Source organism: Ostrinia furnacalis, unplaced genomic scaffold (genome assembly GCF_004193835.3).
Source record: "Ostrinia furnacalis isolate ACB-3 unplaced genomic scaffold, ASM419383v2 OfSCF1253, whole genome shotgun sequence".
Lineage (NCBI taxonomy): Eukaryota > Metazoa > Arthropoda > Insecta > Lepidoptera > Crambidae > Ostrinia > Ostrinia furnacalis.
The window spans coordinates 260151-276767 of record NW_021131492.1 but is presented as its reverse complement, the minus strand read 5'-3'; the positions used below and the strand labels follow the sequence as shown (position 1 = coordinate 276767).

Here is a 16617-nt window from a genome sequence, read left to right as displayed (position 1 = left end):
TAAAGGTAATGTATGAATAAAAGCTGCTTTTCCCTCTTTTAATTTAAGTATTAGGGATTATTGTCTCAGAAAATTGTTTACTTACATGTGACGCTCTTGTTGTCCTCGCTTTAAATCCGCTCAGAACTTCCAAAATGTGATACTGCGTGTGAGTTGGCAATGCGTTTCTTCTGGCATAGACTCCTATCGATGCTCCTCTAGGAATCATGTAGTCGAATTTCACGTACGTAGCTTCCGATTGGTAGAACTGTACGTTCCAGTAACTATATGGAGGGATTTCTTTAGATAATTTTTCACCTAGTTTAATTTGTGTGAATGTCGTCCCGTCTGGCGGGAACGTTTGCGCGGGAAACGTTCGCGCACCTAGAATGTGAAGAATGTAATTAGCAGGAAATTCTTTTGAAAAAATTTGAACAATGAGAGGTTTAAACATGCTACAATGTGATGAATATTATCTGGACCGGAATACGTGCAAGTTTGTAGCTTATTAACAAATATTATCTACACTAAACATCTAAACTAAACTAAACGTCTAAACTAAACTATGCATAATAAAAAGTACAATGACACCCAGATGGAATTAAAGGCACATGCGTTTGATAAAAGCAGTTAGAATGTATAACTCCCCATCCTCTCTTTGAGAGCATGCATTTTAGTTTGTTAGACACCAATGGTTGTAAAGACCAAGAAACCCTAAAAGATGATTTCGGTGAATATTAGTAAGTTATCGTTGATCGTATTCAAATTCAACAACCTCACCTTCCAGTATGAGTATAGGCGGACATACAACCTTTGGACATTCACAACTTGGTACAGTCGAGGACACAATAGATTCGGTCGTATAATCTGTAGTGAAATCTGTGACATCTGTTGTCGTTGAATCTATATCACTTGTCATTTCTGTATTCGTCTTAGTTACTACTGATGATTCAACATCGTCTGTCGAGCTAACGTTTTCCGTGGTGGTACTAAAAGTTTCATTAGCGTCTGAAGTAGATTCAGATTCAGTGGTGGATCCTGTAGAATCGGTGGTAGAACTATCGGAATAATCAGAGTAAAAGTCATCGCTAGTATTATCTTCATTACAACTCGGGCATGAGCATTCACAGCTGCCTCCCCAATCGACTTCTGTCTTGATTGGAGGTGGAGTCGTTTTCGTTGAACTCTCGATTTTCATGGGATTGTTAAAGTTCGTCGGTGATGTGGGCTCAACTTCCATTGGGGTAATCTTTACTGTTGGTATTTCATTGCTATCGCCAACAGTAGGGACTGTCACTGTTAACGAATAAAGAGGTTTGTAAGATGTACTGCCAGCATCATCGGCAGAAATTGTCAAATTAATCAACACGTGTTTTGGGTTAGATGATGCATCTGGCGCTCTCGACTCGGAAGCAATATTTACAGTCACCGATTCGTCTTCTCCCAGAACCGGTTCAGTCGGCGTGACCGTGTTATTCACCACAATGTTAGGATTAGTGGCACTCTGTGTAGACTGTGTGATATTCAAAACATGCGGAATGTGTGTGGTCATTAATTTTGCTGTGGACACACTGTCTTCTGTTGTTGGCGTATTAGTTGTTGATGTTATTTCTGTTGTTATTGGTTCTACAGTCGTAATTTGAGTTGTAGTAGGAGGTTCAGTATTTTTGTTAGGTACATTTTCAGTCACATAATGTAATTTATTTAGGTCTTTGTCCTTATCCACCGATTCACTTAATTTGATATGCAAGTGCTCATTTACTTCATTTAATCTGGCTAACAATTTTAGATATTGAAACTTTTGGACACCGTACGAGTAAAGCGATGGATATGCATCACCTTGCATCGATTCTGGTTCATAAGCAATATTGCTGATATCCTTTTCAACGACAGGTTCAGTTTTAGTAGGTAGCACTTCAGGTGGGAATTCAACATCAGGATTAGCACTGACGGCAGACACACTTTCAGTATTTTTATTAGTAATGTTATCAGATTTCCCCATACTATCGGTTGGCTCATTAGATGTGGTACCCTCCAGCGGTTCATTATTACGCGGCGTGGTTTCAAGCGTAGCACTATCTATTAGTTCACCAGTTGAGACGGGTATATTAACACTGCTAGACACAAAAGCGCTATTAGCACCCTCCACTGCTGGCTGAGTGACGTCAGTCGAGCGGGGCGGGACCGAGGTCACACCATGCACTACACTAACGGTGCTCACAGAAGGCGTAGTGATTAGTTCATGCATATCTACAGTGGAAGGATCCATGGAAGAAATAGAAGGCGAGACAGAAGCATGCCCTACGCTCCTACGCGGGCGGGAGTGGCTGTCCCCTTTACCTGAGCCTGAAGAGGTCGAGCTCTGGTGCGGTCTCGCTAATGATTTGTTACTTGACTCCAGCGTCGTGGCTTTAGACGCTGGGAACATTTCAGTTGATTCACCAACTAGTACTGTACACGCTTTTGAGGTTTGATATGACCAGTTGACGAAGTATGAAGCTGGAATGAAAGTACAATTAAGTTTTATTCTAGACATACATTGAGCATTAAAGTTATTAGCAAAAATTCTAAATAACTAAGTAAATGTACCTGACATATAAGAAGCGATTGCTAATAGAAGAACGAAGAGAATTATAAACACTATAGCGGTGCACTTCCACGAACACCGAGAGGAGAGCCCTTTCCTGAAGTGGAACCGGGAGGCGGCTGGGGGGAAGTGGGTGGAGCGGAGGTTGTTCCGGACCGGCAGCACCGGCACGGGCGCGCCGAACGCGGGGTGTCGGTCACTCCTGTCCATCCTCTCGAGGGTGCTTTTGTCTTGCTTGCCTGGACTACTGCAGGATGAGTTCGACTTGTAATCCATAGACGGATTCTTTTGGATGTCCCCTGGAAAATTTTGTTGGTGGATTAAGATCTGGGCTTGTAGTCTAGAATAATCAATGAGTTTCTTTTAGTGGAGATTATGGTAGATTTTTAATAGTTTTTTGTCGTAAGAGGAGATTAAGGCAGAAATAATATGCTAGCAAACATCGGGCCTCTACGAAACCACGTCTGCCTAGCGTGTAGAGTGCAAGACAAATTCTCCCTTTTGTCTTTCATAAGTTAGAGTCTAAATGAATCCTTCATTGGAGTCCGAATGACCTGATGCTGATCACGATGAAGAATAATACTTGATAGTGGTATAATCTTGGTAAAACTCATTAAAAAGCTAATTTTATTTTTGCTAGTTGGCTTTTGAAAGCACTTACACGTCCCAGTATTAACCCTACTGCTGCTTCGGGACCATAAATGGGCCAGTGCTTAGACGAAGCAGCGGAATAAACTCAGTCACTATTTTCAGCCTCTTTTTCAAGGGTGTTTTGATGGTATTAGTCGTTTTGTTTAATACTACATTTTTCTATTTGGGTTATCTTCCCAAGTTTTACCTGAAGGCACGTAGAAGTTTCCAGAAGGCGTCCGCACGAGACACGACGGCTCGAAGTCAGCCAGGTCCGCGGGATTGCCGGTGATGCGGCCGTTCAGCCGAGACATGGTTGGGTTGCGCGGAGGCACATCGGGCGGCGGACGGGAGCCCTCGAGGAGACAACCTGGGGACAACAGAGACATGCCGTTAATATCTTCTATATCGCATTTGGTTAGGTGGACAGTAGCCAGAGTAAATACAAATGAGTAGATAGGTATTCGGCGCAACACCCCGCTAATCCACGCTAAATTTTGTCAGTGTGTGCGTGCGCGCCGCATACGTATTGGCGCGCTCACATACAAACCGCGCTCGGTGCGTTTCTATGAAGGTGACCTACTCATTTGTATTTACTCTGAGTCTGCAGTAGCTTAACCTAATGGCAGACTTATGTCCGTTTTCACCATCATTCCTAATTTTTAAATGACCCCTATGGTAAAACTAAACAGGAATTTTGTTTTCAAAGGGGTTACTTAAAAATTTGGGATCGATGGTGAAAATGGGAATTAGTCAATTGGTTAAATAATACTTTTTTTGAGCTTGTTAAAATGAAACACTCCCAGAGATTCTGTATGGCAAAGGGGTCTTATAGATGTCATCGGTTCGTGAACTCAATAGACTGACAATTTATCAAATTCGAAGCTACTAACGTCCGTATTCACAAATATTACTATGAGGTCTTACAGTGCGCATAGGGTGACACACGAACCAATCACAGCGCTCTATTCAACGCTGTGCTTTCGATTTGTTGCTTCACTTTTAAGCAAGCATCGTTTATAAATACGGGCATTAGTCTTTTATGAGCAGCCAAAACGAGACTTCCATAGATTTTGTGTGACAAAGGGTAAAATTAAGTAATCAGGGGCGAACTCATTGATTGACAATTTATTGATTTTGAAGCTGCTAAAAATTATTATTTAGTACAGCATTCATCGCAAGCGACGATTTACGTCCTGGAGAATTTTCCAAAATTAACGTGCACTATCTAAACAAATAACTATTCAGAATTATTAGAGTGATTAGATCAAACACTGGCCTCGTAGGTAAGTTTTTTCTCACAATTCTTTGTTGAATTATACCTCGAAGTCGGGCCGTATGAAAACCATTTTATTACAAAATCCTCAAACCCGTAGAAACATTTTGTGCTACAAGATTCTTAATCGAGACCTTTACTCCTGAGGGAGAGTGCCGTAGTCACAACCAAATGGCTCGTTACTTGATTGACTGGTAGTTAAAAGGGCAAGGCGGTGGGCAAGCTTATGGCAAATGGTCGCACTTAATCACTCGTGTATACTGGCCAATGCATTGGGGAAACGGCGGAGGTGCTAGAAAAAATGTGGCGCAAATTTTACTTTATACGCCGCGGGAATATTGCAGACATTAATCTTGTGTGGTGCCGGTTTATAGACTGCGCGTTGTTGACATTCTAATCTCGTAACTCGTAATCATAGCTTGATGGCTGAGATACGGCGATAGTTAATTTAAGAGTAGGCGTCGCTTAATAATATAATAACGTGCAATGTACACAGCGAGTTCATGGAATATACATTGGAAATTCTTGCGAAGCTCCTTGAAAATCCTATTTACCTACTTGCCTAACCGAAAGGTTCCCAAAAGTGGTAATTAGCCAGATTTTATTTAATTGTAAGTCAAGTCAACAAGAGGTCGTTTGGAACGCTGTGTGTAGAACTAAGCATCAAAGCTCGGCCTCGCTGGGCTCGCTAAAAGCTTTAACAACATTAATCAGCTCGCGCACGGGCGGAGGCATTAGCAGCGGGAAAAATTTAATTAATTCTATCCACGAAAATTCACAAGTTCAAATTCAATTAAGGGGCAAATATTGCTCACCTAATTGCTCGTAAACAAATAGGAGCGTGAATCGGCCCATGCAAATGGATCAAAGATCGCGTGTTCCGGTAGTTAGTTATAAAGGAAATATATTAGATCGGCAGCCAATGCTCAACCGCGGGCGCGCCGGCAGAGGCCTCTCCCATCGCTAATACAACCTAATGGAAAATCGAAGTATTATCTGTGCGCCGCGCGCCCGCCGCCAACTTTTGATCCTCGACAAATTTTAAGGATTCCTTCGAGCGTTAATTAATTTATTGTAGCGGCCGATGTAGCCGCAAGAAAACTCAATTAATTTTAAAAGGGTTTTTGTGTTGTTTTTTTCACGATCGCCCCCCAATTTCATTGCCGAAAAGAAAATGGCGAAGTTCTCGATAATATCGTCAGCAGCCCTTTGTGGCGGCGCCCTTTGAAACGATTCTCCCGCAGTAATTAGAGATAAATGAAGTTATTTTAAAATTTCACGCGAAATGTTTTGTCGGGTGTAAAAAGAGGAACGCCACGCGAGGCGCCAGGTTGCGCGCCCAGCGGTTAATAATTCATTTGCATATAAAAAGTAGTTGGCATCCAGTGAACGAGCGATTTGTCGGACGACAACGCCGGGCCGAGCCCGCCGGGCCCGCCGCCTATGAAAAACTAAATCACCAGATCCCTCACCTAATTTAAGAGGACAAGTATAGTCATTAATACACACGTCAGTCGTCGTGCTACTACAAAATGTGGCCCATTTATATCCCGTCTCGGGGCTTGGGAATTATGGTAATCGGACGGATCGTGTCTTTTGTCTGTAATGGTGGGTAATTACTGAGGCACCTCCGGGGGACACTTCGTCTCCGGGAGGGGGCCCCGGGGCCCGAGAATTCGACACTCGTTACGCGAATCGTCTCAACTTTAAAAAGGGAACGCGATTTTGAATGCCGCCCTGGGATTTGTCCCGGAACGAACTTTTTCCGTTTTACTTTTCCAAAATTGCCTTCGCGGGTCGACGATCTGTTTTTCGGTTTCTGTTTACGTTACAGAAAAACGCCGCTTTTTACGAGCGAACCGACCGACTTTCCGTTATTTTATAGTACCCATATTTGCAGACTCGTCTATGCATAAAGCTGAATCACAATCAGATAGAGACCACTATCCATACTCCGGTTCGTTTATTTTTATATTTTTCGAGCCATCTGGCATTCGCTTTGGTGTTTCCCGTTTAGAGTCCGTATTTTCCCTGCAAGGAAACCAAAGCTCGCTTACTTATTGGAAGATAAAGGGGGTGTGTTTCGGCTCATTTGCGGCCGAGCGCGGCGCGAGCCAACGTGATTCCTTATTGGGCAGAGACTAGACGGCGTTTGTAATAGAGAAATTGTGGTTTTCCGGAGCGTAGCCTACAAACGATGCTAATCCCATCCGTGCTACCGGGGTCCGTTTTCCTTTTTAAGAGATGGCTTTGCGATCCGACTTACGTAACATTGTGCGTACGCCATAGCATCAGTAAGGCCGCCGGTCGGGGTGAGACCTTCAAACATACATCTCCAGGTAGTTTCATAACTCGCGACATTGATGTATGGCAGCTGTGAGCGTGGCACACCGACAGACGGGATACATTTAGGCAATCTCAGAAGGCAAGAGACGCGGCAACACGTGCTCACAATCTTAAACTCGTTACGGGAACATTCCGGGAGCAATTTAGAATTTACCCCTTAATCTTGATTCGAACGCGAATCGGGAACAGAAATCCTTATTTATGCAGATTCATATCGCCGCAAACATATTCCAACTAGCTAGTTATGCTGAAAACACTTAAGCCGTACATTCCCGTTCCCGATTCCCCAATTTCGATTTTAAATTTAGCACCAAAGTTGGGCAGCGTACCGTACAATATTTATACGAGAGAGCTACTGCGATTTATAGTTGGGAAACAATCGGGAACTTGGTCCGGCGGCGTCGTGACTTCGTTTTAATTAGTGCCCATTCATCGTGGAACAATTGAGTCCTCGAACAAATCCATTATTGGGAACTTTTCGATAGTCCGAAAGAGGTGTATTCAAAGTTTGCGATCTGAAGGGATCGGCGCTGCCGATTTGACGCTGCCGACTATCTTTAGATATCCGTCCAAAGGACTGCGGAACTACGTGAACGGTTCATTAACTCTAAATGCCGAGGAATCTCAAGATATTTTTATTATCACTAATTAAAAGCTCGGGTCCGCCGCTACTGATTTCAAAGATAACCGTTTTGGAGGCAATAATTGAAAAATTCAGTGAACGAATTTGGGAAGGGGACCGTCGTTATCTACCGGTTAAAAGTAGGTCCCGAGTAATGTAATTACGCTTGCATTTTAATAGATGGTTCGCCGTTAGATCTAAGTCTATACTCGCTTATCTCGAGATCCATTTCGCGAAGATTGATTAACAGGCTGCCTCCAAATTCGTCAGCTGAAAGTAGCTCCACTTTGAACGGCGGGTCGATTGCTGCGCGTTACAGCTCAGCTGTATAGCGCTACATAGCTCCGAATGCAAAACGTATAACGGAGCAATGTATCATGTCAAGACGGGCGGCCGCCTGCCACACTGATAAGATTACCAGACAAAGGAAGTCCACCCATATCACTACCACCACGACCGCTAAATGCGAGCCTTCATTTACTACCCCTGTGCGCGCTCATCCAATCCCAATTTTAAGTCTTAAGCTGTAAAGTCCACATTGTCCTGCCCATGCTTTATTAGTGTCCCGACGTCAACGTCTGCTTCGTTAAAGGACACTCAGCTTTATTTATGTTGACATACTGGCAATGTTACCTTATTTGTTGTTGGCGATCGCTATTGTCCGACCGCGGATTTAGACCGTCTGCTGCCATGAATAGAGTCCAAATTGGTTTTCGGGGGCGACGTTTCAATACGTCGCGTCGGGGAAATGTAGACTTTTCGTGGAGGGTTTTAGGGTTGGTTTTTTTGTGGGCACGGAATATATGGAGCGGTTAGTTGGGTGGTTTCCGGAGCACGATAAGGAGACGATGTTGCTAAGTCGGTCCGTCACGCGACCTGTCCGCTAATTTATGTTGCGCTGATTTCAGATATAGACCGGTGGACGCTACCCTTCCTCCGTCCGCAGAGAACTTTTTACTTTATGTTAATGCTAGACGTAGAAACATCCGTACAGAGTTAAACAAAGGTACGCTATGAAATCTGCATAGCACGTAGAAGACTGCTACTTTATGTACATACATTAGTAGGTGCATTAGAAATTAAAATGATGTAACGCGAGCGATGTCAGCCGGTGCAGACCCCAGGAAGGAGTTTTTCTTTGGCCTAAATGCGTTTAATTGTGTCGAGCAGCAGCGTACGGCGCCGCGCCGGCTCCGTAACGGATGCTAGATTACAGGGTTGATAATAAACGGGAAGTGCAGCGTTACTGCTCGTTAGAAGCGCAGCCAGTGGGCCTTCATTAGTGCACCGTTCAATGAAAAATAAACCGCGGCTCGGGTTGCCACGCGGCGGCCGGCTCGCCCGACATCTGCTAATGGTCAAAACAACATAGCTCCGCCATCAATCTCACTATCTCATTGTACATATTTCTTTGTCTAAATCCATTAAATTAATTATGGCCATTCGGCGAGCCGACTCCGTATTTATTAGGCTCGTTATCATTCATTGAATCTTCCGATAGAAGAGTAGTACTCGGTAAATTGGAAGAAATGCCGAGACGGCGTGATAGATGCGGGACTTACACGTAAATGGGGGGCCAAATTAGCTGTCGGCTGAAGAATGCAGTTACGGTGGTGACTGATTCGCGCGATGGATTTCAAGGGGAACGCTCGAAGATTCATAGGTGTCATCGGGCGGTCTGATAAGGGGGGTGAAATTGGGAAATTCCAGGAGGTATTAGACGAGGTGCAAAAGAGGTCGTGCGGACGCCGATGGCGGCTCGTTACGCGGCTTTGTGCGAGGAATGCGCCAGTCACACGACAATGGCGTTTGATTCGTCCGTCAGATGCGCGATAGCCGCGCCTTCATTAACCTCCGCCGTCGAGGCATTAATTACGACTAATAGAAACAAACAAAACGAACTCAAACAGATAAATGGGCCGAGATAGTTATTTAATTGTGTTATCTGAGTCGCGGGGGTGGCGGCATAATGCGGATTCATTTGGCGTTTACGTCTTAAGTTTTGTGAAAAGTTAGCGTCGTATCGGCGTTCCCCTTCCGCTAATGAACGATTCTGAGCGGAGATTTGCGACGTGGACGAATGTTTTGTGTAATTGGCTCGACAACAATGTAATTTGTTGATGGCGCGCCGGCCTGGTTAGGCTCGATTCGTGCCTGTGAGGTTTCTTGTCACTGCAGTATTTTACGTCGATGACAGCATGATAAGTGGCGCCCTACAAGATGGAGTGACGATATACACAAAGTAACAAAGTTGCTTGATATCGTGAAATAGGGCAAACTTAGGTTAGTAATATTATGATATCAAATCACGCCGTCTTCAAGGGTTTATTATTATAATTATGGTATAACCAATTTCTGCCTGAACAAAATGCTTACGTGCTCTAACGTTCTAAATTAAAAGCCTTGCTTATTTTTAATTTCAAAACACCATTCCAGTAACGAACAGTTGACTCATATGCAGCGATAAAACTAAAAATATATTCCCAAGCTTATCTAGATTCTATTAAAACGATGCTAAATTCAGCTTAGTGACGTACTTTTCGGCTTAAAAGGTTTTAAAGTTTAAGGCGGATTAAACAAAGGAGACGACGACTGATCCAGCAAATTAAATTCGAGTGTCTTTAAATCTGACCCCATTTTGGAAATTTGTTTTCTTGAAGTGCTTGGTGATGTATGGCGGTAAGTAAAAACACCTGTGCATTCCCGTGAAGTCCGATCCGGGTATAATACCACTAGCTGCCGCTTTTTAGGGGCTGATGGAGATTGATGGGGCGGAGAAGGCGCGGGCGCGAAGCTCGCATATATCCAAATTACGCACGTGATGGACGTTTCTTGCGGATTGACCAGTATCGGGATATGGTAGATGCTCGTTATTCGGAAAAAACTCTTAAAGGGTTTTGCGATAAGTGATTCACTTTACATTTCTTAGCAAAGCTGTGTATTGTTTGACAGCGTACGTAGGCTGATCGATGATCGAGGGTTTAAAGCGGTTAGTGGATGTGATTTCGAGAATATTGCAAATAAATAGAGTTCTTTCAGTAGTCATGCAGCGTGGACATAAAATCGTTCATTTTCTTATTCGTAAAAATCGTTTTTTACCAGACCGGAAGACGATATAATATGCTCTTCAGGGCCTATGCGTCTGTAATACTTTTTTTACTAAGCTTATTCCATGTTTGACTAAACATGAAATAAACTCGAGAACTCACGAGTGCAGTTGCAGGACCCTGTGAAAATGTTTATGACGTCATCAAATTATGCGCCCATGCGTTGCTCATGCCGATGACGTGCGCAGCGGCGCCGAGCGGGGTGGCAATGGAGTTTGACTTTGAATTTTGTTCATAAGCTACATACACACCATGGAAATTATGTTTGCAATTTTATACAAGGTCTGCCCTAACACCGAATATTTTTATAGAAAGAAGCAAGCACAATTTCTCTCGTTATCACTTTGCATTTTTCTGCAGAATCGTTGACACATATAACGTAAAGGTGCATGCCAGAGTAAAAAAATATTAAATCAACATAATCAGTATGCTTTCAACGTCATTCAAAATAAACTAGGGAAGTCAGGGTGGGCCGATAGTACCAATCTATTATTATGAAGTCAGCTATTATTTCTAATTAAGCATTAGTTTGGCAGGTTGTAATTAATGTATCGCTTCGAACAGCAGTTGATACGTATATAGACATAGATATGTTTAGTCATGAATTTCATAGGAAGCAAATAAAGCTTTGTAACGTTGTAGTTCAGCTGTTTTTCTCATAGCGACATCTATATGGTTTAAAAAGTAATTTCTATTAATTCTTTCGTGCAGCTTATTAATTTTATGTGATTTTAACGAACGCTGTGTAATTTCAGTAAAGCCTATTACGAAATATCTTTCGCATCGCGCCATCGGGGAAAGTGGAGCAGTGTAATGGGCAAATAATGCAGTATTTAAGCCCGCCCGGGTGCATATCTGGCGTTATCGTGATGCACACCGCGGCATATCGACCGACCCTAGGGCTGCCATTTGTATTTTAATAATTACTGTAGTAATTAGCCGTAAACAAACCCTAATAATCCTGTTAAACCCTCCAGTTAAGCTAAATACATGCCTTGTATTAGGAGTGGGTTGTCCAGAACGGTATTCAACTATTGGTTCGGGCTTGGCTTCTTTTGGGCATATTTTTTTATGTGGGTGAACTATACGTAAAAACCTTATGAAATCCAGCAGTACTACTTGGCGCGCGGGACAGGAGTACAGGAGGCCTATTCTTTAACCAAAAAGATTTATGAGATGTCAAAAGTGAGATGTGAGACGAGGTTTACATATTAGGCATTGATGACTGGCGTTCTAAATAGGGCTGCTTAAATCTTTAAATCTTCTGAAAAAAGTCCAATTATTGCTGATAAGTCGAATGAAATTATTGAAAATACAGTTGGTCAGTCATATTGTCTACTATGTGGCAACCCTGCCCATAGCGATAAAATAAAACGCACTGGTTCGCTTTATCGTTATTATGCTGTGTAAATACGGGACAGCAAGACTTGTGTTTTTAGCGGTTGCGAATCATAAGAAGCCTTTTGATAGTCGACGTCTGTTCGCTCCTCACTCAGCATAAGATTGTTTTCATGTAGTTGTGGAATAACTTTCTTGAGTAAAGAAAAAGTCTACGTGCTTTGTTGCTGTTGAGTAAAATTACAACAGGGTTTGTTGAACAACTATTGGAAGTTCACGGTGGAACACGTTTGATTCTTAATTCAGGTATTTCATGAACACCGAACTGATAATAACACATTATATTATTATTTTCCCTTGCAGGACAACCTGTTTTACCCATAATCAAGGAAATGCCCAACTGACAAATACAACGATTCAATCAAATCGATTGGATTATTATTATGACCATTTAAATGCATATTGCACAATGCCCATCGTTTTATCATTAGATGCCATTACATAATCTACTTTATTATAATTCAATTTAACGATTGACAAATGTGCATTCTGGCTTGAAACATGGACGCTAAGCTATTAGCACTGAAACTTCCTAAACCAAACTACTTTCTCTAATAATAGCCCTTGTATGGCTATCTAGATGATGGTGCACTACAAGACGGCAACTTTCTCGAGCAGTCGGGATATAGGACTTTGACCGAGAGGACCATAGGCCTAATGCAGTTTACGTGTGTGAATCAATCCATTTGCCGCTACGCTACGTGAGTGCATTGTTAGGAGTCCATTATAGGAAGTGTCTTCTGTGTATCTTTGCACAAGAACAGTCGGCCTTTGTAGTAAGAGCAAATGCACGTAAGATCTAATTCTAAGGGTTCGGACAAACCAACGCGATCACACCGCGATCAGCCGGCGTGCAGCGATGGCGACCAGACCTAAATGCATTGATCGCCATCGCTGCACGCCGGTTGATCGCGTTGGTTTGGCCGAACCTTAATACGTTTTAGAAAAAGCATTACCTACGCGACTTTTTGCAAAATATTCCGGATTTAGTTTACTAATGATTAAACGAGCTATGTTTTGCGACAAAACAAGGTTTTTTTTGCCGCCCCACTCAAAAACTAACAAGCCAGTGTCGAATTCAAATGCAATTCTCTCTCATAGGTGTCGCCGAAAGCCGACGTATTCTCTTTTCAAAAACCCGCGCGTAGGGATGTGCATTTGCGACGGATGCGACGCCATCTCGTGTCGAGTGCCGGCGGAGTGGTCATTCATGCACGGGGGGCGTTGCGTCGGAAAAAAAACCGGCAAAAATCCGCATGCATTTTCTTTGCGTAATTGGCCGTGAACTCCAAAAGCTGGCGCAGCGATCGGCGGGAGCTGATATTCTTTCCCCCCAACGCGTTAAGCACCTGTATTACGTAAGGCAGCTTCGGTTTTTTAATTTTACCAAATTCACCCTTATGGTTATGGAACTTTGTTAGTTTTGGTAGCGATAATCCAATGTTATAAGGGGCTTTTTTATACAGTTCAATTCGTCCTATAAGTGACTGCTCTGTATAAACCTAGATATTGTTGCAGAAAAGAGTGCAATAGAGTCCTTGACTTGAGTATAGGATGGGGTGTCTGGACATCGCAATATTGGTACTATTGTTTGTCGTGTCTGAGGGTCGTTTCATTATAAAGTTATTAAAATTTTCGACTTTTTTCAATGCTGTTACCTACTATCCTTAAAATGTTTGATCATTGTTTGTAGTTTTGCATTCAGAACTTAAATACCCACTCAAAAAATGTATGTATATCTGAAATAAAAGACCACTATCTACGATGTCATATATCTGAAACTGTATACTTTTCATTAATAACAATCGGTTATTTGTGCTAACGGCCGCTGTCACGTGATACGTGTTATCTTCACGCATCGCACTGGGGCGGTAAAATCATATCGCTTATGAAATAAATCTGCATCGCACCGGCTCGGATCGGGTTACCCCCTCCGTTTCAACGGCATTTGCATCCGAATTTCGAAACAAAATGGCGCTTCTGGGACTGGGATTTGACGTCACTCTGACAGGTGCACGCTGTCACATTGAGTACTTGTTTTTAATAGTCTGCGTTTTGATTGATTGGTGAGTGTGGCGTGTGCCATACAGAATTTAATTAAAGCCGTTATTGTCTGAATCACTACACGCATTAGAAATAATTGCTTTTACCCGTTACAAATGACGAAAGATTTTTGTATTCGAGTGTTCGTGGACTAAAATGTATATTTAACGCATATTTAACCCTGAAGTCACGTAATTGAACGTTCTATTGTGCTGAATACGTCAACACGTAGCCCGTGCGCATTGTGCCTGAATATATAAAAGTAATCCAATTTCACTTCGGCACTCGAGCGATTCGCCAAGTTTTAACTCGCAAACATCCCGGGGCCTGGAAATACATCCATAGGTCAAGCACACTTCGTCCCTTTGTACCCAAATAGGTATAGGACTGTGTGCATTAGAGAGGTTCTTTCGAGTTTTTTCCCTTCGAAGATGCCCCCGCCTTGGTAGGGTTCGGTTCCATTAAACGTGTGTCATTTTGATTTATACGTGCAATTATTACACATCACACGGGGCGGCTCATTTGTGAGATTTGCGGAGGGCCGCAGATATTAAATTCATCGTTCAAAAGCAAACACTATTAACATATTGGGTGCATAAATATTTGTGTTGGGACTAATTAATCTAGTAGTTGCACAGTGTAAAAGGAATGCGTAAAGGGGTGTGCGATAGGTCGAAATACGGCTTCGCAAAGAGAGCAAAAAGCGGGCGGGCCGGTCAAGCGAGCACTCGAGTTCGAATCCCATTTACAAATGTAAACCGAGCGCGCCATCCATCTTCCCGGTGACGAACGATGGCCCTCCGATATGCGAGATGACACAATGCGATGACCCCGAATCCATTCCTTCTAAGACCCCAGTAATAGTTTTTTTTACCCTACTATCCGTTACTCTCCATATTTTATCGGGCCTCCGGCTTTTTATGAGGGTTATATCGAGAATGTGTCATGTTACGATTCGTTCCGTTCCGATGTGTGCTTATGTGTACATATTTGATGCAAACGCGGAAAGGATTGATGATCCTTGTCCCATTTTTTGGGATTGACTCGACAGTCCATTTATTTTTGGGTGTAAGGAAATTTTGAGTTGCGAAGACGGAGTTGTCCAACCAAGGTGTCAACATGTGTAACCCCAAATGAATCTATGAATATGAATTCCAATTTGTTTACACGAATATTGCACCGACAAGATTTAAATTTATGCGATTTCGTATGCAATAAGTAAGATTTTTAGTTTAAAAATACATACCTTAGCTGATTATATTTATTCCATCTTAAAAGCTGTAACAACTTTCAGGCTGTGATTCACTGTAGCTGTTTAGTTTTCATATTAAATCGTCCATAAAATACTAATCAACATAGTTTAAAGATCTGTATCTGTTGTCTTCTAGAAGCCGTTTTGCTGATGCCATGGGGGAATGATGTCATCCATCAGGCGGCTGACAGCGAGCGCAGTTGCAGCGGCCGGTCATTGTAGCGAATGTTACGCAGCGCTGATCATGTATTATTTAGCGCGCAAAGTGACAGCCAGCATTACATATGACGGATTAATGGGGGTATTTTATAAAGGACCTTAAATTGAGTGTGATCATGCGTTTTTTTTTCTGATAGTTTGCTTGCTTGAAGCTGCTAAAACTATCTGGATGATGGTATAAATACGATAAAAGACATGGAGAACACTTTTTCCGAACACTTGATCTTAGTTTAGGAATCCTAAAGCAATACAAATCCTTATAAAAAGTTGTATTGTTCAGAATATTTTCTCCTATTCTCAGTGCTTTTATGATCGTGAGCTAGTCTTGAGTGATCGATCTCTCTATCACTCTCACGGATGATATTGCGTACTTGACAACAAGTTGGGTTGAGGAGCCATCGTTTAAAATAGAAGTTAATATGAAGACTGTCATCGGCATCGATTCCGAGCTCTTTATCTTTTGTACTCCGAGAGATATTGAAATGTCATACCTTCAAAATTCAATTCATAGCGTTTAGAGGCTCTCCAACGATCACTTGAAATTTGACGTGCCTACGCGGAGTTATTCAAGTTTTATTGAGCCTAGCGATCAACACGAATTCGATTTAAGTTAGATCTATAGTTATAAGGTTGGGTTTAGTGATAGGAAGTTCTTGGGAACGTTAAGCAGTCGCTTGGTTTATTGTAAGAAACTGACGGGACATGCTTCAACTCGGATTACAACCAGAAATTCAGTTACTTAGAGAGCCTTGAAAGATTTGTTAGAAAGATTATAAACTATTTTTAAGCAAACATTTCTCTTTAAAAATATAGGTACTACCGCATCAATTCCATAGGTTGGTGTTGGGATCCCAGTGAGCGTTAGTTAGTTAATCCCTCATCATTAGAAAATTTCTTTTTTGCGTTCTCTTTCATAAAAATGTCTTTCGGCTCTCCACTATCAGATCTCATTAGCGAATTTTGGTAGCCTAAATGACAGTGCTTATACGAGTATAGATGTAAATATAGATGTAATTATCGATGTACCGTCAAATTTAGTCGTCGAGTCATAAGCCAGCCCGAATTAGCAATCAGCGGTGAGCCATCTGCCACCTCATGTATGAAGTGTGAAATACCTAATTTGTATGTGTGGGAGGTGTCGAACACATAGTGATACGG

General features: G+C 42.3%; 1 protein-coding gene across 2 annotated transcripts in view; it reads right to left on the bottom strand.

The window, feature by feature from the left end:
• The window catches only part of Ten-m (teneurin transmembrane protein Ten-m), a 107958-nt gene that overhangs the window by 13689 nt on the left and 77652 nt on the right, over positions 1-16617 (bottom strand). The window contains exons 3-6 of one of the 2 annotated variants that reach the window (XM_028303578.1): positions 3405-3566; positions 2569-2865; positions 760-2478; positions 86-363 (exon numbers count right to left, since the gene is read on the bottom strand). In XM_028303578.1, coding sequence (XP_028159379.1) covers positions 86-363; positions 760-2478; positions 2569-2865; positions 3405-3566 — 2456 coding nt within the window. The remainder of the gene's footprint in view (positions 1-85; positions 364-759; positions 2479-2568; positions 2866-3404; positions 3567-16617) is intronic. The other variant, XM_028303579.1, reaches the window with a different exon arrangement.